The 26,602-nt window shown below is 38.8% G+C and overlaps 2 protein-coding genes across 2 annotated transcripts; both read right to left on the bottom strand.

The window, feature by feature from the left end:
* Positions 1 to 3,365: 3,365 nt before the first annotated feature.
* LOC140925042 (neurexin-4-like) lies at positions 3,366 to 14,924 on the bottom strand. Its single transcript, XM_073375003.1, has 3 exons — positions 14,618 to 14,924; positions 9,409 to 9,522; positions 3,366 to 4,108 (listed from the first exon to the last, which is right to left on the bottom strand). Exons 1-3 carry the CDS (start codon positions 14,922 to 14,924, stop codon positions 3,465 to 3,467), a joined length of 1,065 nt encoding a protein of 354 aa, XP_073231104.1. The 3' UTR covers positions 3,366 to 3,464.
* Positions 14,925 to 20,961: 6,037 nt separating this feature from the next.
* LOC140926498 (contactin-associated protein 1-like) lies at positions 20,962 to 23,665 on the bottom strand. Its single transcript, XM_073376228.1, has 3 exons — positions 23,282 to 23,665; positions 22,373 to 22,487; positions 20,962 to 21,707 (listed from the first exon to the last, which is right to left on the bottom strand). Exons 1-3 carry the CDS (start codon positions 23,543 to 23,545, stop codon positions 21,091 to 21,093), a joined length of 996 nt encoding a protein of 331 aa, XP_073232329.1. The 5' UTR covers positions 23,546 to 23,665; the 3' UTR covers positions 20,962 to 21,090.
* Between the last annotated feature and the right edge of the window lie 2,937 nt (positions 23,666 to 26,602).

Below are 26,602 nucleotides of genomic sequence, written 5' to 3'. Positions count from 1 at the left end.
TCCTCCTGTCAATTGTCCCATATTTATGGACATACAGTTGGGCTCCATATAACACTTCACTCGACAGCTCCCTTCATTGGGTGCGGTTTCCCTTCTGATCACGTGACCTGTCATGACTTTGTTTGGTATAGGTTCTTTAAACACAATGATACGGGCCTCCTCAACTGTTGCCTCTTGTGGATATAAATAACTCGAAAGATGTCGGGACGCGTGGCCTTAAGCTAGATTTAATAAGTTAGGCAAGACTGATTATTTTCCAGGTTTGGACGCAAAAGTGAGAACTTATTTGAGAGTAATCAGACCGTTTTATGCACCTATCAATGTAAACCCCGTGGGGGGGGGGGGGGGGGAGTGCGGGCAAGGGGTGGGGATTTGACAAATTTTAAAATTTTTCGATCAAATTCCCCAGGGTGGGAAACGAAAGGTCAATCAAGAGTGTCAAAAAAGCCCCCACCCCAGGGGAAAAAATCTAAACAAACAATGCTATAATACGATATAAAACGAATAAAAGAACATTTCAAACACGTTGTTACTACTTTTATTTACGGTTAACGGAAGCTCCATTAAATTACTCGTTGTAATTAAGTATTTTCTCTCTCCACTAGCATCTCTTATCTTGAAGAACAAAATCACTCCAGGAAGATTGACCGTGCTATATAATATTAATAAAACTTAAAATGCTTTATAACATCTGCTCAACATGTCGGAACAGGTCGGATCAGTGACCCATAAAAAATCCTCTGACTTTCATGGTGGAATTCGATTTCAATCGAGTTTTACAATCAGATGGGAACTTGAAGATAAAAACTTTCTCAAAATAGACATTATCTGTTTAGATGACAGTTTAAAGTATCGGATTATGGCGATTAAAACAAATGAAAACTTCATACCTTTCTCCAACAGCGTGACTTTCAGGAAGCCTCGAGGGACGGACTTGGTAACTGCTTCTGAATTGATACCAGGCTTCTGTCGGTCCAAGTCAAATGTCCCGACCCCGGGGTCGCTTCGCAAGATCAAAAGCCCGATAGCGGGGATAGTCCCAGGCATCAAATCCCCTCCTCTTGCCCGCACTCCCACCCCCCCACGTGATTTACACTGATAGGTGCATTAAGGCAACCATAACAACTTAACCTTTTACTATTAGCGGAGAGTGGAAGTTACATTGGTGTCAAGCCTAAGCTGAGATGAATGACAATAGGATGGAGCTGGCGTGGCATATCCGTCACGAATATAAGAATAGAACATCTGTCGGGACATGATACTCCAGGGGTCATTAAAAAACTTTTGCAAGTGTAATTTTCACCCGGGGGGTACTCCTGGGAAATCTTGGTGGGGGTGTGCCGCCTGGTTCTCCAAATCCTGACCCTATTTCAGGCCAAAAATTTCTTTTTATACTGACCCGTTTTTAGACCAGACCAGACCTCTGGCCATACCCGTTTACAGACCTGGCCTTTAGGCAGAAATAATGTGATGATTACTTAGATCAGAGCGCAGACGAAAGATTTCTTCAAATGCATTTGGAATTCGCATATTTCTATTTCGTTCTTATTCATTTGGAACTGAAACGAAACCATACCCGATATCAGACCAAAATGAGCAAAATCGATACCCGTTTTCGGACCAAAAAGGGCCCAACGAGTATCAGCAATGTCTCGTCACACTGCGGTGAGCAATTTTTTAAATGTTTTAAAAATAAAAATGAGAGACAGTTCTTTGGATGGTGGGTGTCACGCAATTCTCCTAGAATGTCAATTTGGGATCGGGAGGGGTTACTCCTGGCAGTGGTAAGGACGTATGCGGAATGAGCAACACATGTGCAGGATCATTATCTCTTGGCAGGATATAAGAATTATTCTTGCAACTGTCCAGAACAGCCCAAGCTTTGCTAAGCGAGCTTTTTTTCAAGAGAGAAAATCTCATAGCATTGCGTCAAGAAAAGTTCTTTTTGGAAATTTAAAATTAAAATCCACTGCCCAGCATAACATATCAAGGCTCAACTGCGCGTTTGTTTGTTTAATGTCTTTAATTTCAATGAGACTGGCCCGTCGTACAAACTTTCACTGACTGTAGCTAGTCACTTATAAATATGCTACTAATGTAATAATAAATGATAAATGTTTTTCGCATTCCCGTTAGCCAAGAACTTTTAACTAATAATCAAGTTGTAAAATAGTGCATATGTGTCAAGAAATTCTAACAAGTTAAAATAACTAGCGAAGAGCTAGATTTGTTTTTCAAAAAACAGGTACTAAATGTGCGAATGACGTTCATCTTCCTCTAAAGCAATCTTCGAAGTTCTGTGAGTTTCCAAGGACCATCTTATTATAACTCTTAGGAAATGAGAAAGATTCTCCTTCTCACTCCTCATTCAAAAACACGCTTCGCAAATATTCCTCTGAGAATTATTTATAAAAACTCTGTAATTAGTCATTTTTTCTTCACAGTGTCTCTTAATATAGGTTATACGTTTATCGCTTTCTATTTATACATATTTATGTTAGTTATTTACCTTTTAATCAATGTCATTTAATTTACTCAGTTACGCTCAATTCTGGCCTTGTAAACGGATGCTTTTTTATACTTTGAGTGAACCCAATATCTATAAGCCTTATGGTTTCTTTTTGGGCTTTCTCACTACGTTGCTTCTGCGTATTCCTGTAGTCTTGTCCTTTATTCATCGTGTTACATTAAACTGAAACTCTGAAACACTATTGTGCCAGCCTAGCACTTTCGGGAACACACTGCGGCCTGACTTCCACTCAGAGGAACATCTTTGAAAATCCATTCCGATCATCTTTGTCTTGAACTTGCATTTGACTTTAAGGTCCCGTTTATACTGAGAAAAGCAGTCGCGGGAAAGAGGGTAACCTTCCCAGCCGAGTCAACCGTTAGCGAGCGTTTATACGAGAAAAATGTTGACCCCTTTGCCAACCTTTTGCCCCTCATCCAACGGCATTCGCGCATGCTCTGATTGTCTAAAACAGCACCAGTACTCTGATTGCCTCGCCTTGACCAAGTTGATCCGGCCGGGCGAGCCAAAGTTATTGCGTGGAAAAAAGTTGGCCCGACTAGGAAGGTGACCCTACTATCCAAAAAGCGTTACCTGGCTAGGCGGGTCACCATTATAGCCAATCCAACTTTTTGTTTTTCTTGTCAACGGTTTGACAAGTTCAGTAAAGAGATATAGGACACGTTTGCAGGGTAGGTTAATTGATTGTCTATACGAAAATGATGCACAAAATACAATTACAGTCAACTCCCTCTAAGACGGACACCTTTGGGACCGGCAGTAAGTGTCCTTCTTAGAGAGATGTCCATCTTATAGAGAGTCAGATAAAGGGAGCAAAGAAAGGCAGGGACCAACTCTTGGTGTCCGTTTTAGGGAGGTGTCCGTCTTATAGAGGTGTCCGTTAAGAGAGAGTCGACTGTAGTTGATTTTTATTATGTGAGTACAGTTTGCTTTATCAGGCGATACCATAACATTTTAATTTCCCCAGAGTATGGTGACCTTCTTCCTTGAAAATGTCATGTCCAGTGTCTCCAAACCTGAGCTGAATAACTGGAAGCTTTGTCTTGTCAGTAAGGAGACCACTGTCTTCACCCCACTCCTTGTTATTTGTATCGCAATTAGAATCACGGTTGGGGTTTGCACATGTGTTGTTCATTCCACCGGCGCATTTGCCATTTTCAGTTGCTCCGCCCCAGTACGTCATCTTATCGCCATCACGTGACACCCACCATCCGAATGGATCCTCTCCATTGGAACGCAATAACATTGAATGAAAACACTCATACTTGATAAACTGCTCACAGCGCAGGGAGACTCTGGTGAGACTCGCTAGCTGAGACAGACTCGCTCCTGTGTAATGAATGTCACGCGAGTAGTTACCTGGTCCTTCGTATCCTCTCACCAAGGTTCTGTTTTCACTGTCGTGACTGACGACTGTCACGCCAACACCGTTCTTGTCGTTCATGTCGCAGTAAACTGTAAATGGAGACAGAATCTTCTCACCGTCTGGGTCGATTACATATCTACCGCTCGAGGCTTTTGGGTCAGAATTCTTGAAATCTGCGCATGACCTTGGAAAGGTCACTTTCGAAAATCCTGCTGAATGATTGAAAAAAAAATTCACATAAGTATGTCTCTGCTACAATTTGAGTTAATTTTACAAAACATCCAGTAAAATTCTTCGTGAATTTGTAATCGTTACTGCTTCCCTCACAGTCTTTCCCCAAGCTGAGTTGGGGAGAACTAGTGGAGTATGATGCGAACGAGCGCAGAGCGCGAGCGGGGACTGATGGGAAGGGACTGTTACGGGCTAGCAGTAATTAGCGTCATGCAGTGACCCTGCAGAGAATTGGCGAATCTAATTAAATAAAATATAATGATAAATAGAGATAAATGAAAGTCGCTGAGGTTTTTCTTTCCTTGCCATTTTTGCTTTCTCCCCCTCTTATCTTACTTGTTAACTAAAACACCCAAAAAATAAGCGATGGCGAGAGACTGCGAAGGAGGCAGTGGTCGTTATAGGGGATCTAGAACCCGCCCAGTCTGTAACTGTCAGTTTCAGAACACTTCCTCGGCAATAGCCACTCTGTTTCCCATATGTTACTTATCCCAATTGAAACACCTAGATATGAACGCGATTGTCTTAGGAAAGTACTTGAGGCCCACCTCTTCATGAAAAAGCTAAATGAAAAAACAGATTGTTGTTGTTGCGTCCGTTTGCATGCAGCCTTAGTTTACGGCCAGACGAGAATCGAATAGTATCCCACGATGCACCTCGTTTCATGTTATATTTTCATTGCGTACGTGACATATCCAAATGATCAGTAATCTTCAGCACGCGCGAAATGAACATCGCAGTGCTCGATGTGGATGCTTCCAAACATGTTTCGGTTCAGCAGCTTCTGCTTTTGAGATTATCGAGTTTGCTTATTTTCGCTAAGCTTTAAAGGAGAATTACTTTGACTAATAAAAGCTTTACATGTTGTTTACTGATCTGTCGAGAACTACTTGTGCCCACGGTCGCACTGTAAACACGAAGTATAAGACTCGGCAACTGATAAGCTTCGCTAGGCTCACTAGGAGAACCCAGGCCTGAGGAGAACCAAAACCATGAATGATCTAAAAAGTGGTTCCAACAAAACAGCCGCTACACGTTGAAGCTAAGTACTAAAGGAAGATTTACAGGCGCTAAGTTTACAACGGCAGTTACAAATAAAATTTAACCTATCGATGCGACAAAGAATTCTCTTTAGCAAAATCTACCAGCAATCTTCAAGGAAATTTCCTGGCCAGAATACTGATCTGTTCTTTTGAATAAACAAAGTTTCTGATGTTTCTTTTTCAATTTCTGAGCAGGCTTGTTTACGGTTGTGCCGCTTGCATGCTGCGTGGCACCTTTCTTTGGGTTCCTATCAAACTGAAACACACCATTTTTCACCGCTCCTTCTTCGAATTAAAATAATTATAGTCAAATTCCTTTTAACAATAACCACTTTGAAAATACAAAGTGACTGCTTCGGTATAAAGCGCTCTCGAAAGCGCCCAACAGATTATAGCCTTCAGCAGACTTTACCCGATATTATCCCGCATGGCGTTGAAATGTGATAAAAGATTCGAAATTTCAGCCATCTTTGGTCGATGAACTGAAGTCTTCAAAATGTGGGTACTTCTGGGTAATTCTTAGCCTGTACAATATTCAGGACTTCATTTTTCTGGCGTGAGGTCCACGTTTGGAAGATTTCAACGTATATTCCTATTTGTGGGTCACTGAACACTTTGTGATGGGACGACTGTTACGCCGCAAAATGTAATAATCGCCGCAAAATGTAATATTAACGCAAAATGTAATAAGAATCGCCACAAAATGTAATACTAACGCAAAATGTAATAACATTGACGCAAAATGTAATAAAATTTTCAACGCAAAATGTAATAATCTTTCAACGCAAATTGTAATAACTTTTCTAACGCATAATGTAATAACGCAAAATGTAATAATTTCCGAAATAACGACGTGCATGCTATTTCAAAATCGGTATTGTGGCTCAGTAATCATTAGCTGATCCAGATCTCGATGTGAATTATTCTTATTATTATTATCAATATTGACATTAATAATAGTAATAATATTTATTTTCTTCTTCTTCTTCTTCTTCTTCTTCTTCTTCTTCTTATTATTATTATTATTATTATTACTACTAATGAAATAACGGTTGAAACATCGTGTTACTTCCGTGCTGAGCTAGTCTCTCTCGATCGCAGCCGTGTTTTGTCTCGTCACGCAACACTCTTCCCCAGCAAAGGAGGAGGAGCATTGCGTGACAAGACAAAAATGGCTGCAAGAGCTTGCTGTACTGTACCACAACTGTAGCAACTGAGAGACTTGGTTTAATTTCAGGTGTTGAATTTAATTCAGTCAAATAAAATAGCTTTTGTCGAAAACAAGTAATAGATTCAACTTTCAAAGCGTAATTCAAATGCATTTAAAATATAAGATATCTGTCACACTTTTTTTCATGAGAACCAGACAACTTTGGCTGTAGCTTACTTTTCCTAAGTTCTCATTTAATAGAGGCTGAATTGTTCTTAATGCTGTTTTTTAGGTCCAAGTTTCTTTTATGTTGAAGTTTCCAAGCTTTGCAAAGTCAAATCAGTTTGCATTGTAAGGCAGTTGTCTTTTGCTAGAACAGATAGCGCAAAATTTTTTTAGTCAGCCCAGTAACGCATTTTTGATTGCAGTAGAGCTAAGCTGATGCACAAAAACATTGAATTTGCCTGGCAAGGCAGTTGTGATTAGAAGACAGGCCATACTCTTTTTTTTCTCCGTTTAGCGTCGTCGGACCGACCCAAATTTTTGGCATTTTCAAAAAAAAGTAACGACCCAGTTAAACCACTTTTCACTTGAAATAATTCTTTTAATCTGAAAAATGAGCATAGTAACAACATAGAGAAAAACAGGAACAAAGACATAAACATTTTTTACAGTATATTGTGAATTTTGTTAATCCAAATATGTGAATGTTAACTTTTAACGTCGTCCTGGGGTACCAGGGCCTCCTATTCCGAGACTTCTTGTGATTTTGTTTTTTAGTTTTTTTTTTTCAATCCGACCGACCGACTCAATATCAGGAAACGCATTCGACGCTAAACGAAACCTTGAATTTGCTCAGCAACGCAATCGCCATTGGCTTAGAGTTGACGGCGCCAAATCTTGAACTGGGAGATCCATAAAAAGTGCGCAATTTCGTCTTTTTAGGGCCGACCATTTTTGACCACTTGAGGGGGGAGGGTGTATGGGTAATTTGGTTTGGGTTAGAATTTTTGGATGATTATGGGAAACTGTCTACATAACCCTCCCCTAAGCCAACATTAACACTTATTTCTCACTTAGGGCGAAATGTTGGCTTAGGGGACGGCTAGGTGGGCACTGTATTGGGACCTGTATTACGTTCAAATCAGCGCAAACAAACGTCCCATTCGGTTCCCTAAAGATGATTACATCTCCTCATTTCAACTGTTTCATTGTAATATTAGCAATAATGATAATAATAATTAATATTAATATTATTAATAATGTTAATATTAATATCAATAATAATAATAGCTTATAATTTAATTGAAGATCTGAATTCGCTACTCCCGATGACTGAGCAACAATACCGATTGTGAAATAGCATGCACGTCGTTATTCGGAAATTATTACATTTTGCGTTATTACATTATGCGTTAGAAAAGTTATTACAATTTGCGTTGAAAGATTATTACATTCTGCGTTGAAAATTTTATTACATTTTGCGTCAATGTTGTTACATTTTGCGTTAGTATTACATTTTGCGGCGATTCTTATTACATTTTGCGTTAATATTACATTTTGCGGCGTAGACGACTAATTGAAACCAGCGTTAATTGCCCCCGCAGGCCGGAACCCGAGGAGGCACCCTAATGTACCCCACGTAAAGAAAAAGTATCGTATCGTCGTACTGTTAGTATGCGAACTGTGAATTTTCTCGATTTGATGAAACTAGGCGCGCACGGTGGTCCCCGTTAATTTTCAGCATGTGCGCCTGGCTCAGCAACCGCGCAAACTGGGTTTGGCAACGAGTCGCATTCGCCGAATTGTGTCAGGATTTCACTCCAAGCTATAAGGGTATTTTTATCATTGATTGTCTTGTAACACATCAATTTTCCGATTTCTTTTAATTAAAAAGCTATTCAGCAGTACTGGAATTGTTTGGTATTAAAAGAACTTGCTTAGTCAGACACAAATCAGCAACGTGGATCGACAGAACTTTGAACTTGATTTGTCAGACACAAATCAGCATCATGGATCGACAGACTCGATTCTAACCACATCAGGAATAGCTCAAATATTTCAAAACCCAGTCAAAAACAAGAAAGGTGCTGACGTGAAATAACCGGGTTTTGTTCTATATCAAGGTATTCAGGATTTCATAAACAGTGGTCCATGTGTTTGTAGGGTTAGTTTATTGCCGAATCCCGATTATTTTATTTGATGCAAGAAAAAGTGAACTGGGAAATATCTCAAAGGTGAGAGACTTCAAACAGTGGTCTATGTTTTTGTTGGGTTAGTTTATTGCGAAATTATTTATATCAGTTGCGTTCAAGAATGTTACACTCGAAGCCAAAGCAGTCGTTCGACACATTAGTTAGAGGACATTAAAAATGTTACTTACAAATAAATAATTAAAGATGGTTTTGTTGTTTAACACGCGTTCTGTTACATTTGCATTGTTGGTTGAACTCATTGTCCATCGTAAGCATGACATGTATGAGGATTTTCATTAACCCAGGGAACAAAGTGTAATAATTGAGAAAACACAAAAGAAAACAAAAGAATTGCACTCAGAAACTCTAATACGAAAACTACATTTCCAAGGTTCATGGCAAATACATGGACAACCGCATGGAGTCGGTGACTACTAGTGACAACTATGACTAGTTAATTACTAGTAATAGTTGACACTACAGCTGCCCCCGTTCTGCATATTGTAGGTCAATGTCGTTGTGCAGCTCTTTGAAATATACCGATTCATAATGAAGATATTCACACATGTTCCATACAATAGGTGACGGAGTAAAAACAAGAAACGCAAGCGATGCACTCAGTATTTCAGTTCGAATATTTACACAGCTTTGATCTGTAATTTTTCCCAAATTTAAAACGGCCTTGGCATGAATATGAATTAATTGCCTTTTTCCTTGTATAGGGGGATGCTCTTATTACGTTTTACAAGATGTAAGGAAACTTGGATTTGTAACTTATGCAAAACGACTTTTTCAAAAGGAGCGAGTAAGATAGTGCGACTATGTACTTGGAATACGATTACTATTCACTGTTCAGTGTTAATCCGAAAATCTCAATCCTTTTAAAGACTTACTATTTGAGCAATTCTTTCCTACAAAGCCAGGCACGCAAGTGCAGTTGTAGTCATTCACTCCGTCTGTACATGTTCCGTTGTTTAGACACGGGCTTGGATAACAGTCATCAGTGTCTGAAGAAGAAAAAGGACATGGTAAGGATTGACGACAATAAATAATATAGTATAGACAATAAAATACAGTACAGTATGAAGAAAGACACTGATGAAATAAAAATACAGTAATTATACGTCGGATAAATCAGTAGATGCTGTTGCATTGAAAAATCGTTGAATGTTCTGTTGTTTTTGTTTTTTTCTAACACTTTTGTCGATCGTGAATGACACTGCACGTGAGTCAAACATTACGAGCTCAAATAAAATGCAATACGTTTCCAGCTGTGCTCTTATGTACGTAATCTGTTTTTGACAAGTTCGAAATAACGGAGTTGATTTAAGATGTAGGGAAAGAACGATGAGTTCGAAATACCAGGGAATTCGAAATAACCGAGTTCGAAATAGCTGATAGTAAAATCCAAGGGAATTCGATCTTCCTTCGAAATAGCGGGGACTTCGAATTAACCGAGTTCGAAATAGCGGGGTTCGACTGCCTGTTCTCAGTTAATTCGAGAATATTTTATTCTTAACCATAAGAAAAGATTAAATTAGAAGTTGGAATTTTTCGCTATTTCTGTTTCACTTTTTACATACCGTTACATCGCTGTGGCTATGTGGCCGGTAACCGGTCAAGGTTTTCAAAATACTAAATGACCGGCAGTCCTGTAAATTTCACAAATCGAACAAATCCAGCTGAACCAAACTATCAAAGTAAGCTTGATCAATTAACGCTCGCGCGTTCTAGTACTTTTTAAAACTTTGTAGGACATCTGTGAGCAGAATAAGTCAGCACAGAATTTGATTGTCGGCGAATTTCTGTAATCGTCCAGCGTTCTGCTAGTGCCGCTAGCCGTTGATTCACTCGTCTTGCTTAATAGCTTGTTTGTGGGCTACGTCTTACTCCTCCAATGAGAGAGAAAGAGTGTCTGGCAAAGTGTTTCCACTGGAAGATTTGTGATTTCGTGTCTGGCAAACTCTCAAAGTGTTTATATATACACAGTTGTACGTACCTTATAACTTCATCTGCGCTTAACGAGTGGTTTTTTGGTCCATAAATTTAAAAAACGTAAGCTGCTCCACCGAGTGTAGATCACTGATAACGAGTACGAAGCTAATATAATTGACAATAAATGTCACAAAATCTACCTAAGCGGTCCCTTCGGATTTTCTGTTTTGCGTCATCCTAACCATCTCGTACTTCATTACCTACCGATTCCTAGCCTGGGTAGCAGGCGCTTGGAAGTAGTGGGTGAAAGAGAGAACGTGCGCGCGCGAGGGAGACACGCGCCCATTTTTCCTTGTGCCCACTACTTCCAAGCGCCTGCTATGCAGGCAAACCGATTCCTCGCCAGGGGCACCCAACGACGGAATGTTTCCACGCACGCCTGAAGTGTCTCAAATGGTTTTCACTGCGCTTTGGAAGCCTGTTTGGTTAATTTGGAGTTGCCCCCAAAAATATTTATCTTTTTGGATGTCTTAGGGGAACTTTGGTCGTCACGAAAGTTTTTTGTGGCTTTTTCGTCTCATCCAAAATAATAAAATAAAATAAAATAAAATAAAAATCCGAAAGTGTTAGCTACCCTTATGGGTCCAGTCGAAAGTTTGAGTACATGAAGTAGTCTTGCTTTCATTAGAAAATTGTGGGGAACATATTGTCTCTATACCGAAATTTTAATTAAGAGACACTTATGAACAATAATCGTAATATCTTGGTATTAAAAAGGAGATTAACACAACTTCCGAAAATCGTAGTTAAGCTATCAGAAAACCTCTGAATATTTTAGACGAATGGAACGGTTATCCAGAAATCTTTAGCTTTTCTCAAGCTTTAGAAACTTCTAGGCAATATTTGTTCCTTCGAACAGTTATTAAAAAAAAATTTATAAAATAGAATCCGTAAAAGACAAAAGAACAACATATTATAGAATTTAGATCCACACATTTGTTAAAGTGACCTTTATTGTCATTACATTTTCTTAGGAAAAAAAGAACAACAAAAGTGAAGTAATTAATGAACAGGCATTCCCTCGAATATTTGCAATTTTAAGAAAATAGTCATGTCACATGACCAAGCGAAAAACAACTAAAGATATATATTTTTTTGAAAGCAAAAGTTAGGAGCAACAAAAACAAATTCGACGGTAACTTAAGTTAGTGGCGGAATCCAGACCTTCAGATAACGGGGGGCCCCGGTCATCCAGACCCTGAGATAAGAGGGGGGTTGGACTGAGAAAAAATTTTTCGGCCCCTTCGGGCCCCATTTTGGTCTAAAAAAGCGGAGGACTGATTGAACACATTTTAAAATGTCCTTCGCATAGACTCGTTAGACTTGTTCGCTTCTCATTTACGCTTAGTGTTATAAGTTTTTCTTATTTTAAGAAAATCTAAGCGCCGATACAACATTTTTGTTCCTCGCGTAGCGAGATTGATAAATCTGTCGACATTTGTCGCACGTGATCGCACGTGGGTCGGTCGGTAGCATACTGATCTTTCTATATCACGGCGCGATGGTGTCTGCACAGTTGCCTAGCATCAAAACCGCAACAAAACAAACTTGGTCCTGTTCTTCAGCCGTCGCGTTGTAACAATCAAGGAATGCTTTCGGCGATAAATTTTGAAGTATTTCAGACTGAGAAAATAGAAGCGATGTGATCCATTAGTTTCAAAACACTATTTCAAATAAGAGCGAAAATCGAGGTAATTCCTTGAAATGCGATAAAATGATTTCAAGTTACGCCTTTTACCACCAAAACTTGCTTATTTTCCTCAAACCTATTTTTTTTTAATTGCTCGACTATAGCTTCAAATGACGTTTCCCTTCAAACCTTCCAGGGCCAAATGCGCTATATTAGATATGTTTTACTGCGAAAAGCGTGTAAGATTCAGTGGTGTAGTAGTTAGTGAGTTTTCTGCGGTGCGAATTCGAACTCCGCCGAAGTTCCTCTTTCTCACTATGGCCACAAATTTAAAACTAGAGCATCTCAGGTTTGAATGTCGCGAAAAAGTCTTTGACATTTTGATATCGTCCATCGTCTATCGTCTATCGTCAAGAATCTATCGTCTGGGTTTTAGCTCTCATGCTTTAGGTTACATGTGATATAAGGTTTACCCACACGATTAAAAGCAAGATAGGTCACGAGCTTTTCTTTTCAGATCATTAATCTATTATAACTAGCTTAATTTTTGAAAAGGTGCTTGAAAAGCGTCGAGAATATTCGAGCAGGAACCTAGCGATGGCCAGGTTTCAGTGGCTGGTCTCATAGTCAAGCTCAGGCCATGAGTTAACTTTCAATGGGGTGTGCGCCAAAGGAGGGTCTCGCACCAATGTTGTTGGCTGCGTGGCTTTGAATTCTCAGTTCAGGTTGCTTATGTCTTAAGCTCCTTGAGTTATATGGCCTATAAAGCAGAGATGACTAAGTTGAGATCAGAGTGCTTTTGTAATAGTCATGAATCCTTCTTTGCTACTGAATTAGGAGTCAAGAAAGGAGTCACCTTCTTAGAGGCATATGGGTTACAGCTGAATTTCTGACAATAGGCTACTTTCACGATGACGACATTTGACTAGAACTACCAGAATTTATTTCGTTTATGCTTTCTTATTTTTAAATGTAAGAAATTGTCAGTCCTGCTGAGGTTTAAAAAACAATAGCCCCAATTTGCTCGAGAAGTCAACAAACTGAAGGATTTCTTTTATAGTTGTTGTAAAATGACATCATCATGCAATTGTCCTATTGGTTCATTGCCTCTTAATTAATATCAACTTAAGTTTGCTTGCCAAAACTGGCCAGCTAGTGCGTTTTTCTTAAATTCTGCGAGATTCATGATAGTATGGCTACAATTTGTAGCAATGAAGTTTTTGTAGTGTTCACGCACGAGTAACAATAATCGGAGTAATATTTTCTCCTAGCCTTATCTTGACGTTTCTCAAATGAGCTTATCCAGTCGGGTTCAGCATTCACTCAGGGTTATTGTGTTTATTCCAGTTAAAGCTAAATATTCAATCAGTAGACCAAACATTCTATTGCATGGTTTAGTTCGAAAGACTTGTACATAACTAGCCTACAGCGAGTTAGACTACGAGTAGTCCCCATTTTTCCTCAGGGATAGTGGAGCGAGCGCAACGCGAGCGCGCGTGAAAATCACCCTACGCGAGAAAGGCGAGAGGTGGCGGGGAGAGAGAGAAAAATACTCGCGCTCGCGTGGCGCTCGCTGTACGTACTATCCCTGAGGAAAAATCGGGACTACTCGTAGTCTAACTCGCTGAGGGCTAGTGATGCACAAGTTTTTCCAATGCAATAGAATCTTTGGTCTAACAGCGAGTGAGATACAAGCTTTTCGACACATTCGAAGACGCTCTTGCGCGCCTTGAAGTTTTTACGATTAAAATGTCCATGATAATAACCATGAACCGTTGTGGTCATTAGCATTATTATCAACTGGTCTATAAATTAAGAAGAAACAATCAGTCATTATGCAGCAAAAAGATATTGAAATAACTTGAATATTTACACATTAGTCAAGTGGTTTATGGAGGCGACGCTCGTTAACAATTCAGGATGTCGAGAAACGGTTCAAACGCTCTTGGAATACAGTGAAAAAAGTCAGATTTTTTTCTTTCAACTGTCACATGAAATCGCAGCAAATTTTCATACATCTTTCTTTTGACGAGTGTTTTACCAACCCCAAATAAAACTGTTTTGAAGTCTACTGATAAAACATCTTGGAACAACAAATTAAAGTTCTAAGATTTGCGACTCAGCTAAGTTTATAGCACTAGATAAATTCCAATAAAATACGATTCTCTTGTGGATTTTTTTTTGTTTCGTTTGATAAGGAAACGGTTGATACCGTTTTTCAAGTCTCACTCTAGAGTAATCATTTTGGGTTAGCTGGCGTAACTGTTTATAACATAACGGGAAGCTACACTCCCTGCCCTGTTGAGAACAGTTGGCATCATATGTGCAATATGCAGCTAATTTTTCTTCCTATCAGCCTTGTTGTATACAGATAGAGAATGCAAAAAATGATTTAACCTGAAGCCTTCCTATTTATATTTGCCCACAGTGCAATCACCTTTGTCTTCAAAGGATGATATGCTTATCTTCAGCCTTACCTGGATATCTAGCCATTCCCATGTAGATGGAAGATGCTTGCATAAAACAGGCTGGGCAAGTTTCCCGCGAGTGAGTGTTAAGTTCGCACTTCTTCGAGTTTAGCCAGTAATTCATACTCATGCAGTTTGGATCATTAACACACAAACTAACGCATTCGGGATGGTCATCTTTGAAGCTAGAACTGTAGTTTTTATAGAAGAGAGCAAACCCGCGTTTAGATCTCTCTTGTCGACACGAAAGTCCCGTGACCTTCAAGGAATAAAACAGTACCGAAGGATAAACGAGAAACAAGAGAATTTGACTCATTTTAGGAAGCTGCTACATGAACATCATCAACAGATGTTTGCATTACACGCAGGTCGATTTTCCTTTTAATTGATCGGGTTACACGAATCGGGATCGGATTCCTCTGAGTTTTTAGAATTTATTTTTTTAGTTAATGCGTGCCCATCAGGAGTTTAAAGACAACAGCGTGTTGGCTCTTAAAAGGCGTCTGTGGGCATGGCGAACCACCATTTAGCTGGTGAAAAAAGAATTCTCATTTTTATTTGGAAATTCCGGTAACTGTCCCTACTGCAATTTGCGCAAGTTCTCGACAAAATGATGAACAGTCGTGTGTATACAACTACGTCATATTTAAACCAAAATTTCATAAAACGTTTTTGTTAAAAGTAACACCTGGAAAATTAAACTAGCACAAACCAATAATAAATAGATTTACGTGCTCGTGAAGGTCTTTCTTTTTAAACAGATATACAGATTTTCTTTCTTTTTAAACAGATATACAGATATATATATTCCATGGCTTACCGGTAATTGAAAGTGTCTTAAACAACTGTTTGCACTAAGCGCAGGTCGATTTTTTCTTCAATTCGATCGGGTTTCATGGTATTTGGCAGATTTTTGTAAATTAAGGAATCGGGATCGAGTTTCACTGAGTTTGTTTAAGCATTTGGAGTATAATTTGGCTAATGCCGGTGCGCATCATGGGTTTGATGAGAGCAACGTGTTGGCCTTGAAAGGGCGTGTCTATAGGTATGGCGAACCACCGTGTAGCTGGTGAAAGCAATATTTCTCATTTTCATTTGGAAATTGGGTAAATCGGTCTTACAATTTGATTTGCAGAAGTCCGCGAAAATGACAATAATCAATCAAGTGTATATGTTGTAGTTCAATTTTATCCTTGGTTTAACTTTTATTTTCCTTTGTTTCAAACTAATTATTTAACAATTAATGAACGAGGCTGAGTCATTCTTATGAAGAATTTTGGAGATCGAGGAGGGTGTTATCCGTCGAGGCCGTAGGCCGAGGCGGATAACACCCTCCGACGGATCTCCATAATTCTTCATATGATACGAAAGCCGAATTCAATAATTGTTTTATTATTCATTCAAAATAATTCCAAGTTTAAAAAAAAGCTAAAACATGCTTACCTCCATCGATGTTAAGTTCACCTTCGATAGTGCACGTTTAGGGTTGTTCAGCTCCCCAAACATTCCCCAAATAGCAGATGTCGCCCTTCCAGTTGTGTTCTTGCTGTTCTTGCCATGTTTTTAGCTATAATTTCGCATAGTTCTTACTCTTGAAACGAGTGAAATGTCCGCTTTTTTCTGTTTTCACAACCAAAACAACTCAACCTCGTCCCCAGGTCTCTCTCGGTTAATGGTGCATTAACCTGTAAGAACGCTGCATTTTTGACGTCATTTCCTCGTTAAACACAAAATTCTTCCAAATTCGGTCATCAGCAACTGGTTATGGTGAGTTATCCGTGTGCTTTTTAAGCCAATCAGAAATCGGGGAAATATTTTGAATGAATAATAAGTATTCATATTCTATGGCTTAATTGACAGCGCCTAAAACAGGGTATTCGTTTGCAAATTATTAACCGAATTCAGCGAGACAAAGTAACAAAGTGTTTGTGCTTGAGTGACAGTTTATGACAGAGCAAGCTTATGGTTTCAAGGAAATTAAGAATATATGATATTTTTAAAAATACTTTTAAGCTTTTTCTTTAATTCAGTGAATCAATAGTTAATCCAGAGAAGAAATATTCCTAGTGTTGAACATCTGTTGATGTTTGTTTGTTTGTTTTTTAATTTCCTCTGATCTTTAAAGGTTACAGATAATTAGGCGTGCAGGTACTAAAATCGAGAGATTTTCAAACGTGGTCAGGGTACGTTTTTAATTTGAAAGTTTTTGTAGGAGAGATCCCTGTCCGAGCGATGCATTTTTGGCTGCGAACGGCCAGGTGTTACTCAGGTTTTTAGGAATGAATGATTTCCCCCTTTAATGCATGGCATGATATTATGACTAGAAGACTGCAGGTATCTTGACTATTAGGTAAACACGGTCGGGGATGTCTTGGCTTGCCTCAGTCCATACGGGATCTAAATAGTTATAGTTTTTCTGTTGTTCAACACTTTGCATTGAAAGAAGACTTCAGGCATACTTCATTAATCGATCGTGTTCTATAAATTAATTCATGGATACTATCTACTTTGAAAACTAAAATCCTTAGAAAAAAATAGAAGGAAAACATTCGATCGGTTAAGGTTATAATTGGTTTGTTGGTTTTGCACCTATAGGTAAAGGAAAGTCATTTCGATTCAGTCGATTCAATAACTGATTGTATTTTGAAAGATAATACCAAACATTTCATTAAAAAACTTGACGTATTCTGCATGGTGTTACCCAATGTTACGTGTTTTGGGTACCTGTCAAGGCATATCTGCATATTGAACTCTGCTAAAACCACAACTAATTGTTCTGAGAAGAAGGTGGTTCGCAACTTGATAAATTTAACGAAATACTACTATAACATGCAGTGAAAAATTACTTTAGTGCAGTTCATATATTGAGGACCAAGTTCTGAAATTGTTTTAAATTACGAAAATTCTTCTGTCGAGTTTTTGGTATCCAGTGATATGCATTATAAGAGTTCTTTTGAGACATCATCATGGCTGCATTTCCTCATTTTCTTCCATACAGAACAAAGCATTGCATGTGGCTTGAGAAATAGACTGGTCGATAACGGTTTAAGGTGGTCTGCAGTTTTTACTGCCAGCAATATAAAGTCATCATTGGTAACTAGATAGATTTTTCGGTCATTACTGAAAATTCTGAAACACAGTAGGTGATAGGTATGATTGACAAGAACAATGATCCTAAAAAAGTATAATGGTAATACATGCGTTTAAGGAATTGAAAACATATATTGCCTTAATCGCAGGAGTATTTTTAAAACCGTTGGAGTTTATTTCGTGTAGATCTCTCCTCCGGAATTATAAAATCACTGACTTCTTAACACAGATGGCCCAAGCTCAAAATGTGTAACCATTGGCATTGTTGCGTGCCCTTCGAGGTATTAGAATTTGTATAACGAAAACATTGTTCTTGTAACCTTCAAATGTAAAAAACAAGTTTAAGTTGTGTGTTTCTTCTTTCCTGATTGGTCATCGAGCCCATTTAATTTATGGTCATTTTATGAACCGGTTTCTATTCGGTTTCTGTTCTCTATCATGATCTTTTCTCTTTATAAAGAGAACTAAAAGGTTCCAATAAAACCTTGGGCTACCGGTGCTTGAAAATGCCTTTCCGCATTGTTAAATAAGCGTATTTCTTTAAAATTCACGGTCTTGTAAGACCCTTGCCAGTGATCTAAGTGCTCAATGCTGAGTAATCAGACCGTTTTCAAGCAACCATAACAACCTTTTACCATTTATAGCGGAGAGTGGAAGTTCAGTCATAGTGAGGGACCGCTCACGTCATACACTGGTGGCAAGCCTGAGATGAATGACAATAGGGTGGAGTTGGCGTGACACATCCGTCACGAATATGAGAATAGAAGATCTGTGTAATGTGTCGGGACATGAAACTCCAGGGGTAATTAAAAAACTTTTACAAGTGTAATTTTCACCCGGGGGGTACCCGGGGTGTGCCGCCCGGTTCTCCAAATCCTGACCCTATTTCAGACCAAAAATGTGTTTTCCTACACCCGTTTTCAGACCAGACCAGACCTCTAAAATCCATACCCGTTTTCAGACCTGACCTTAAGGCAGAAATAATGTGATGATTACTTAGATCAGAGCGCAGACAAAAGATTTCTTCAAATGCATTTGGAATTCGCATTTTTCTATTGCCTGTTTTCAGTGTCACGCCATTCAAAATAGATCAAAATAAAAATCAAAACCGTTCAATAGATTAAGTCCAGAATCTGAGAAATGAAAGGAGGTACATATAGAAAGACCCTCGCCAAGATTCAGGTCAGAGGAATATTTCATATTCGAGATATCCGAAGAAATGTTTTACCCAAAGTTATAGAGATTTGTATGGAGACGCCATGCTGGTGCACACCTGGATGAGCTCCAACATAGCGGACGGAAACCAACAGAAACATCTGTTACCGATTTTTGCTACAAAAGCGTGAATTTATTCTTCGAGAAACTCATAAACACTAAAGTAATACTTTTTCTAATACATGAACTGTTTGGATAGCAAAATTTCCTGAAACAAGTAATTTTTTAAACCTACATGACAGCTCTCTTGGCCGTCATGTAAATGCCGCGTCACGCAAAAGCTTAGAAATTCAAGCGTACTCTATCACAAAACCAAGAACCCTTTTGAAGCGAAAATTTGTATGAAAATTAGTTTTCAGCTGCTCTAGTGCATCGTGAAAGTAAAATCTCGTAGGGTCAATAGTTTTTTAGTTTGAATTTCCGTGACGTCATGTGAAAACCAACCGTTCTTATTCATTTGGAATTGAAACGAAACCAAACCCGATATCAGACCAAAATGAGCAAAATCGATACCCGTTTTCGGACCAAAAAGGGCCCAGCGAGTATCACCAATGTCGCGTCACACTGCAGTGAGCAATTTTTTAAATGTCAAGGGCTCGGTCTTAAATAAAAATGAGAGACAGTTCTTTGGATAGTGGGTGTCACGCAATTCTCCTAGAATGTCAATTTGGGAGGGGCTACTCCCGGCAGTGGTAAGGGCGTATGCGGAATGAGCAACACATGTGCAGGATCATTATCTCTTGGCAGGATATAACAATTATGTTTGCAACTGTCCAGAACAGGCCAAGCTTTGCTAAGCGAGCTTTTTTCAAGAGAGAAAATCTCATAGCATTGCGCCAAAAAAGGCTCTTTTTGGAAATTTAAAATTAAAATCCGCCTGCCCAGCATAACATATCGAGGCTCAACTGCGCGTTTGCTTGTTTAATGTCTTTAATTTTAATGAGACTGGCCCGTCGTACAAACTTTAACTGACTGTAGCTAGTCACTTATAAATATGCTACTAATGTAATAAATGATAAATGTTTTTCACATTCCCGTTAGCCAAGAACTTAAACTAATAATCAAGTTGTAAAATAGTGCATTATATGTATCAAGAAATTCTAACAGGTTAAAATAACTAGCGAAGAGCTAGATTAGTTTTTCAAAAAACAGGTACTAAATACGCGAATTACTTTCAACTTCCTCGAAAACAATCTTCGAAGTTCTGTGAGTTTCCAAGGACCATCTTATTATAACTCTTATGAAATGAGAAAGATTCTCTTTCTCACTCCTCATTCAAAAACACGCTTCGCAAACATTCCTCTGAGAATTATTTATAAAAACTCTGTAATTAGTCATTTTCTCTTCACAGTGTCTCTTTATATAGGTTATACGTTTATTGCTTTCTATTTATACATATTTATGTTAGTTATTTACTTTTTAATCAATGTCAGTATAAGCTCAATTCTGGCCTTGTAAACGGATACTTTTTTATACTTTGAGTGAGCCCAATATCTATAAGCCTTATGGTTTCTTTTTGGGCTTCCTCACTACGTTGCTTCTGCGTATTCCTGTAGTCTTGTCCTTTATTCATTGTGGTAAAATAAACTGACACTCTGAAACACTATTGTACCAGCCTAGCACTTTCGGAAACACACCCCGGCCTGACTTCCATTCAGAGAATCATCTTTAAAAATCCATTCCGATCATCTCTTTGTCCTAACTTGCATTTGACTTTAAGGTCCCGTTTATACAGAGAAAAGTAGTCGCGGTAAAGAGGGTAACCTTCTCAACCGAGTCAATCGTTAGCGAGCGTTTACATCAGAAAAATGTTGACCTCTTTGCCAACCTTTTGCCCAATCCAACAGCATTCGCGCACGCACTGATTGTCTAAAACAGTACTCGTACTCTGATTGTCTCAACTTGACCAAGTTGATCCGGCTGGGCGAGCCAAAGTTATTGCGTGGAAAAAAGTTGGCCCGACTAGGAAGATGACCCTTCTATCCAAAATGGGTTACCTGGCTAGGCGGGTCACCATTATAGCCAATCCAAGTTTTTGTTTCTCGTGTCAACGGTTTGACAAGTTCAATAAGCAGATATAGGAAACGTTTGCAGGGTAGGTCAATTGATTGTCTATATGAAAATGATACAGAAAATACAATTAGTTGATTTGTATTATCTGAGTACAGTTTGTTTTATCAGGCGATACCATAACATTTGAATTTCCCCAGAGTATGGTAACCTTGTTCTCTTGTATGTCCAGTGTCTCCAAACCTGAGCTGCTTGACTGGAAGCTTTGATTTGTTAGTGAGGAAACCACTGTCTTCACGCAACTCGTTGTCATTTTCATCGCAATTACAACCAAGGGTGGGGTTTGCACATGTATTGTTCATTCCACAGGCGCATTTGCCATTTTCAGTTGCTTCGCCCCAGTACGTCATCTTATCATCATCACGTGACACCCACCACCCGAATGGACCGTTTCCATTGGAATTCAGTAACTTTGAATGATAACACTCATACTTGATAAACTGCTCACAGCGCAGGGAGACTCTGGTGAGACTCGCTATCTGAGAAAGACTCGCTTCTGTGTAATGAATGTCACGCGAGTAGGTACCTTTACCATCGTATCCTTTCACCAAGGTTCTGTTCTCACTGTCGTGACTGATGACTGCCACGCCAACGCCATTTTTGTCGGTCATGTCACAGATGACGTCATACATAAGAAGCAAGCCACCTTCTCCATCAGGGTCAATGACGTAGCTTCCACTTTCTGCTTTAGGGTCAATCCTCTTTAGGTCACTACATGATTTGGCTAAACACAGTGATTGAAAATAACCAGGATTAGTTATAAATCAGAACTCTTGGGATATTCCCCAGGAAATAACTGACGACTACTTGCACTTCCTTGGTGTTCATGTGGCTTCATCAGTTTTACACTGCTTTAACCCATTCACACTCGAGCCACCCATTACCGACAGTGCATGTCATCGTCCATTGTACCACCTGTGACGTCATCACTCTTTCGTTCATGGACAGTTTTGACCGCTAACATGTACTGTATAGGAAAGTGAGATGGTTCGAGCCATACCCAAATGTGTACGATTCAGTTTAACGTGACAGAGGAATACTCAAAAACGTCTACAGTTGACCAGAAAATTCCTTTGAAAATCTTCTTTGTTGACACTACCAGAGCCTTACTCCCTTTCAAAAAAAGTTCTCGATGTTCGGGACTTTAGCGAAACGTCAGCTGAAACGTTTCCCATTGAAATGAAGTCTAGTAGAATACGTAGAATGTGCAATAAAAGAAAGAAAGAAAGACAAAAAGAAAAAGAAGCTGGGAAGAAGAGAAAGCGAACATTAGCCTTCTGCGCATTCCTCGAAAAAATGCCTCACTCTTACTAAGGCCCTAATGCTGATCTCTCTTTTAATGCATGGTTTAAGCCAAACGTGCGATAAAAAATTGTTGCATGCACGTACCTGCACGACAGTTTGTTCCGGGGAATCCCGGAAGACATATACAACGAAACCCTTTACTTGTGAATCCAGCTTGACATGTCCCGTTGTTTAGACATGGACTACTGCTGCAGGGATTCTGGAATAAGGAGCAGCAATCAAAAACAACTACCAGATTATAAGTATATTAGAGGGCTTAAGAATGGACAAACCGATAGCCGGAAGTCAAAACTTCAGTCATTAGAATCAACAGGTGTAATGTAAGATGTCCGATGTAGAATGTTTGATTTCTTAGTCGTAAAAATCGTGAAAGCCGTTTGTGTGTCTTGTCTCGCTGCTGATAAATTTCCGTATATTTTTTTCATACGCAAATAATTTGCCTTTCATGGACAAAAACTTCTTTATTAATTAACCCCGTTGCTAGGAGAAATTGTTACAGTGTTAGCCGCAAAAAAGCAAAGTATTAAGGTAGCCTAATGCCATCACCCTATTGAGAAGCTCACTTTAAGAAATGTATAAACAAGACTTTGAATGGTTTCAATATTAATTAGCTGATACATTCGCGCTTAAAATGCTCCTATCGCCACAGGCTTATTGTCGTTTGTTTGTTCAAAAACGTCTTGAACGAACAATTCAAGCGATCTTGATATCAAACTCGCTAAGTTCCAGTAGCAGGCTGTGTAGCAAGCGTTTCCACTTGAGCTCGTCGAGAAAAGCTGGGACGATAGCATTTATTTTACTCTCGCCCCAACTTTCGCGCAATAACACAACCGGAAACGCTTGCTACGCAGGCTATTCCACTAACGGAATAAAAATTTGACGTTAGATCTTATTTTAAACTAAACGTCAGCCCCCATTAACCTTTATGAACAGCCTCGTCACCGAGGTCGCTAGAGATTCTGTCTAAGATGAGTTCCAAACAAAAGCGCTTACCTCGATGGCCAGATAAGTGTGGGCATCTTTGGTCCTTAGATCAAACACAAATTCCTTTTCTGCAGTGGCGTTATTCAATTCGCATTTTATCTTTCCTTCTGTCAATGGTCTCATATTGATGGACACACAGTTGGGCTCCATATAACACTTCACTCGACAGCTCCCTTCATTGGGTGTGGTTTCACTTCTGATCACGTGATCTGTCAGGACTTTGTTTGGTACAGGTTCTTTAAACACTATGATGCGGCCCTCCTCAGCTGGCATGATTAGAAAAACTTAAAGTTTAACCTCTTCTGGACATAGAAATTATCATTAATATTAATAAGTATCATTCTTTTTTCAGGGGACTGATTAATTACATGGAAGGAGGAAGATCCTAGTAGCAGAAAGATCCTAAGGAGGAACAACTTTTCGTTGGGTTTACATGCAGAAATTTCGGTCCTCCTGGTACCAATAAGAGAAGAATCTAGAACTGCGAGAGCGAATTCAAAATAGCGGGCGACAAAAACAAAAATGCGATTTGGACCCTTCTGCCGTCTTTACTGGCATTAGTAACTACCTTTAAGCAGAGTTATCACAATCAGCTCGCGGTAACGCAATAAAAAAAATGTCATATCGGTCTTTATTGCCGTGATATGGATTAGCCATGCACTGAACGACCTGTTGCCACTTTTGTTTAGTTTGTACCTAGTAATAAGATCTTCCTAGCAAAGACAGTTTACATGTTGCCAGGATCTTCCTACCTTAAGATCCTCCAACTAGGAAGATCCTAGTAATAAGGACAACTACCACCTTTTGTATGCAAACCGAATGCAGAAAACATATGGCGCTAGAATGATCCGCCTTCTGGGATCTTTCTCCCTCCATGTAAACAGCCCGTAAGAGTTGCACCAATAACTGGGACAGGAAAAATCCTGGGTTTAATTAGTCTCGCTTGTGTAGGCAGCGAGGCTCATAATCTGCAAGCCGTTTTCCTTCGTATTTATCAAAAGGGAGGTCATTGTGCCAAGCGTTCGTAGCGGAGACCCTGGAAACTGGGATCGTTGCGTGACCGAAGCCACGCATGTTTTTCCAAGAAAGCTTAAGAAAGATTAAATTTAGAGCTTTTCCGAAACGTGTCGGTCCACCGAATATCTATGACAGATGGCGGAAACTTTGGAGTGTCACTCTTGGTGCCTTTCAGTGGAGCTCGGTACCTTTACTTCTCGATGAAAGAACCTACTGCAGGAGCCGATCTGAGACTCGACAACTTTACCGTGACAACACGAAAAAAAACATTCTAAAAAACATAAATGCATGTTTCGGATCACGACAAACCAAATTGTGAAACAGAAAACACCCCACTTGCGCACGCACTCGCACGCACTAGCTTCGTTTTGTTGGTGTAAGGTTAAATTTTACTTTTCAATTTCTGGGCCTCGAAAGTTTAGGGTTTTTATTAAAAGTACTATATATAGTCTATGACATTTCACGAATTTGCAAAAAGTGGTACAGTTAATTATACTATAACTATAGGCTAAGGCTAGCCCAATCGATTTTGAAACGCAAATTTCCCTCCGTACATAAGCCCCTCAAAAAGGGCCTTCGAAAAATATAAGGCCCGGGCTTATTTTCGGAATTTATTTACGGTATATTGTTCTCATTTTTCATTAAAAGAATACAAAGCTATAAGACATACTTCATTACTTGAACATGTTCTATAAATTAATTTCAGTATAGCATTTTAAAAAGCTTTAGATGAATAAAATTTAATAATAAAAAAACAACATTCGTTGTAGGTTAATTGTCAAGTTGGCTTCGTACGATAAATATCCAATAAGAATTATTAAGTTTAATGTTGTTCTAGTTGACAAACGTAAACTAATTGGGGACACCCAACAACCAAAGTAATGATTAAAATATAAAATGGAAAATTAAAAATAACAGAAATACCAAAAACGCCTCAATTCACCAAAACTACTAATGAATGTCGAAATAAAGTGATTCAAGTGGGTTCCTTCCACACCTATTTCCGTTCCGTTCTTGGTAACATCACCTCGATAGCGAGCTAAGGTTTATAATAATTTTGCAGCGATTTAGGAAGAAGGAAGTGATTCATATTCATTATTTCATCAACGATGCTGCTTGAAAGCTAGCTAAGATGTACTCTTCGAGAATACCAATTTAAAGTAAATGTACTGTTTGAAAATAAAGCGTCTTTATACAAAATGTTCCTCTTGAATGACAATTATCTAAGAATTATTACTGACTGTTTGAGGCAATGTTCACACAATTTCTTTAAGTTTATGAGCACATGCAAACTTCACCGTTTACAGCTGTGTGTCCACACGAGAAGATATTCTCCGTTTACAAAACTCCATCCTGGAGACTTTTCACACGAATCTCATGTGAACGGAAGCCGTAATTATCTGTAAGTTAATTTGTTTGCGTTTACACGTCTTAATGGACTTAAGTAGCAGTAGTAGTAGTAGTAGTTGTAGTAGTAGTAGTAGTAGTAGTAGTAGTAGTAGTAGTAGTAGTAGTAGTAGTAGTAGTAGTAGTAGTAGTAGTAGTAGTAGTAGTAGTAGTAGTAGTAGTAGTAGTAGTAGTAGTAGTAGTAGTAGTAGTAGTAGTAAGTAGTAGTAGTAGTAGTAAGTAGTAGTAGTAGTAGTAGTAGTAAGTAGTAGTAGCAGTAGCAGTAGCAGTAGCAGTAGCAGTAGCAGTAGCAGTAGCAGTAGTAGTAGTAGTAGTAGTAGTAGTAGTAGTAGTAGTAGTAGTAGTAGTAGTAGTAGTAGTAGTAGTAGTAGTAGTAGTAGTAGTAGTAGTAGTAGTAGTAGTAGTAGTAGTAGTAGTAGTACTCAGTGGAGTAGTAGTAGTAGTAGTTGTAGTAGTAAGTAACTATACTAAGTAAGTAAGTAAGTAATAGATTTCTTTATTTGCATGACCTTAACATTACACAGTATTGCAAAAGCTTACCCGTTTCAATTAATATAGTATACTTGTCAACTTAAGTTACATTACTTATAAGTACACTTGACAATAACATAGTATCACGTATAGTCATACAGGAGGAAATGAATTTCATTACTAGCTTATTTACATGATAATCGTTAGAGTTCACGAGAAGTATTATGCCTATTATGCTTTCTGATGTTGATTTCTTTTTAATGTCTACTGACTTTATTTTAAAAACATTGTCTCTGCAAAGAAAATTTCGGGCAATGAAAGAGGAAATGAGTTTCACTTTTAATTTGATTTAACTTACACAGTGGACATAATCTACTTTCTCTGGGCACATGATCGATCTGATATCGACCTAGTTTAATCATAAATTTGTGATTA

The sequence above is a fragment of the Porites lutea genome, chromosome 2 (genome assembly GCF_958299795.1).
Source record: "Porites lutea chromosome 2, jaPorLute2.1, whole genome shotgun sequence".
Taxonomy (NCBI): domain Eukaryota; kingdom Metazoa; phylum Cnidaria; class Anthozoa; order Scleractinia; family Poritidae; genus Porites; species Porites lutea.
Note: the sequence above shows the minus strand (reverse complement) of the source record. Positions and strands in the feature narration are given on the sequence as shown.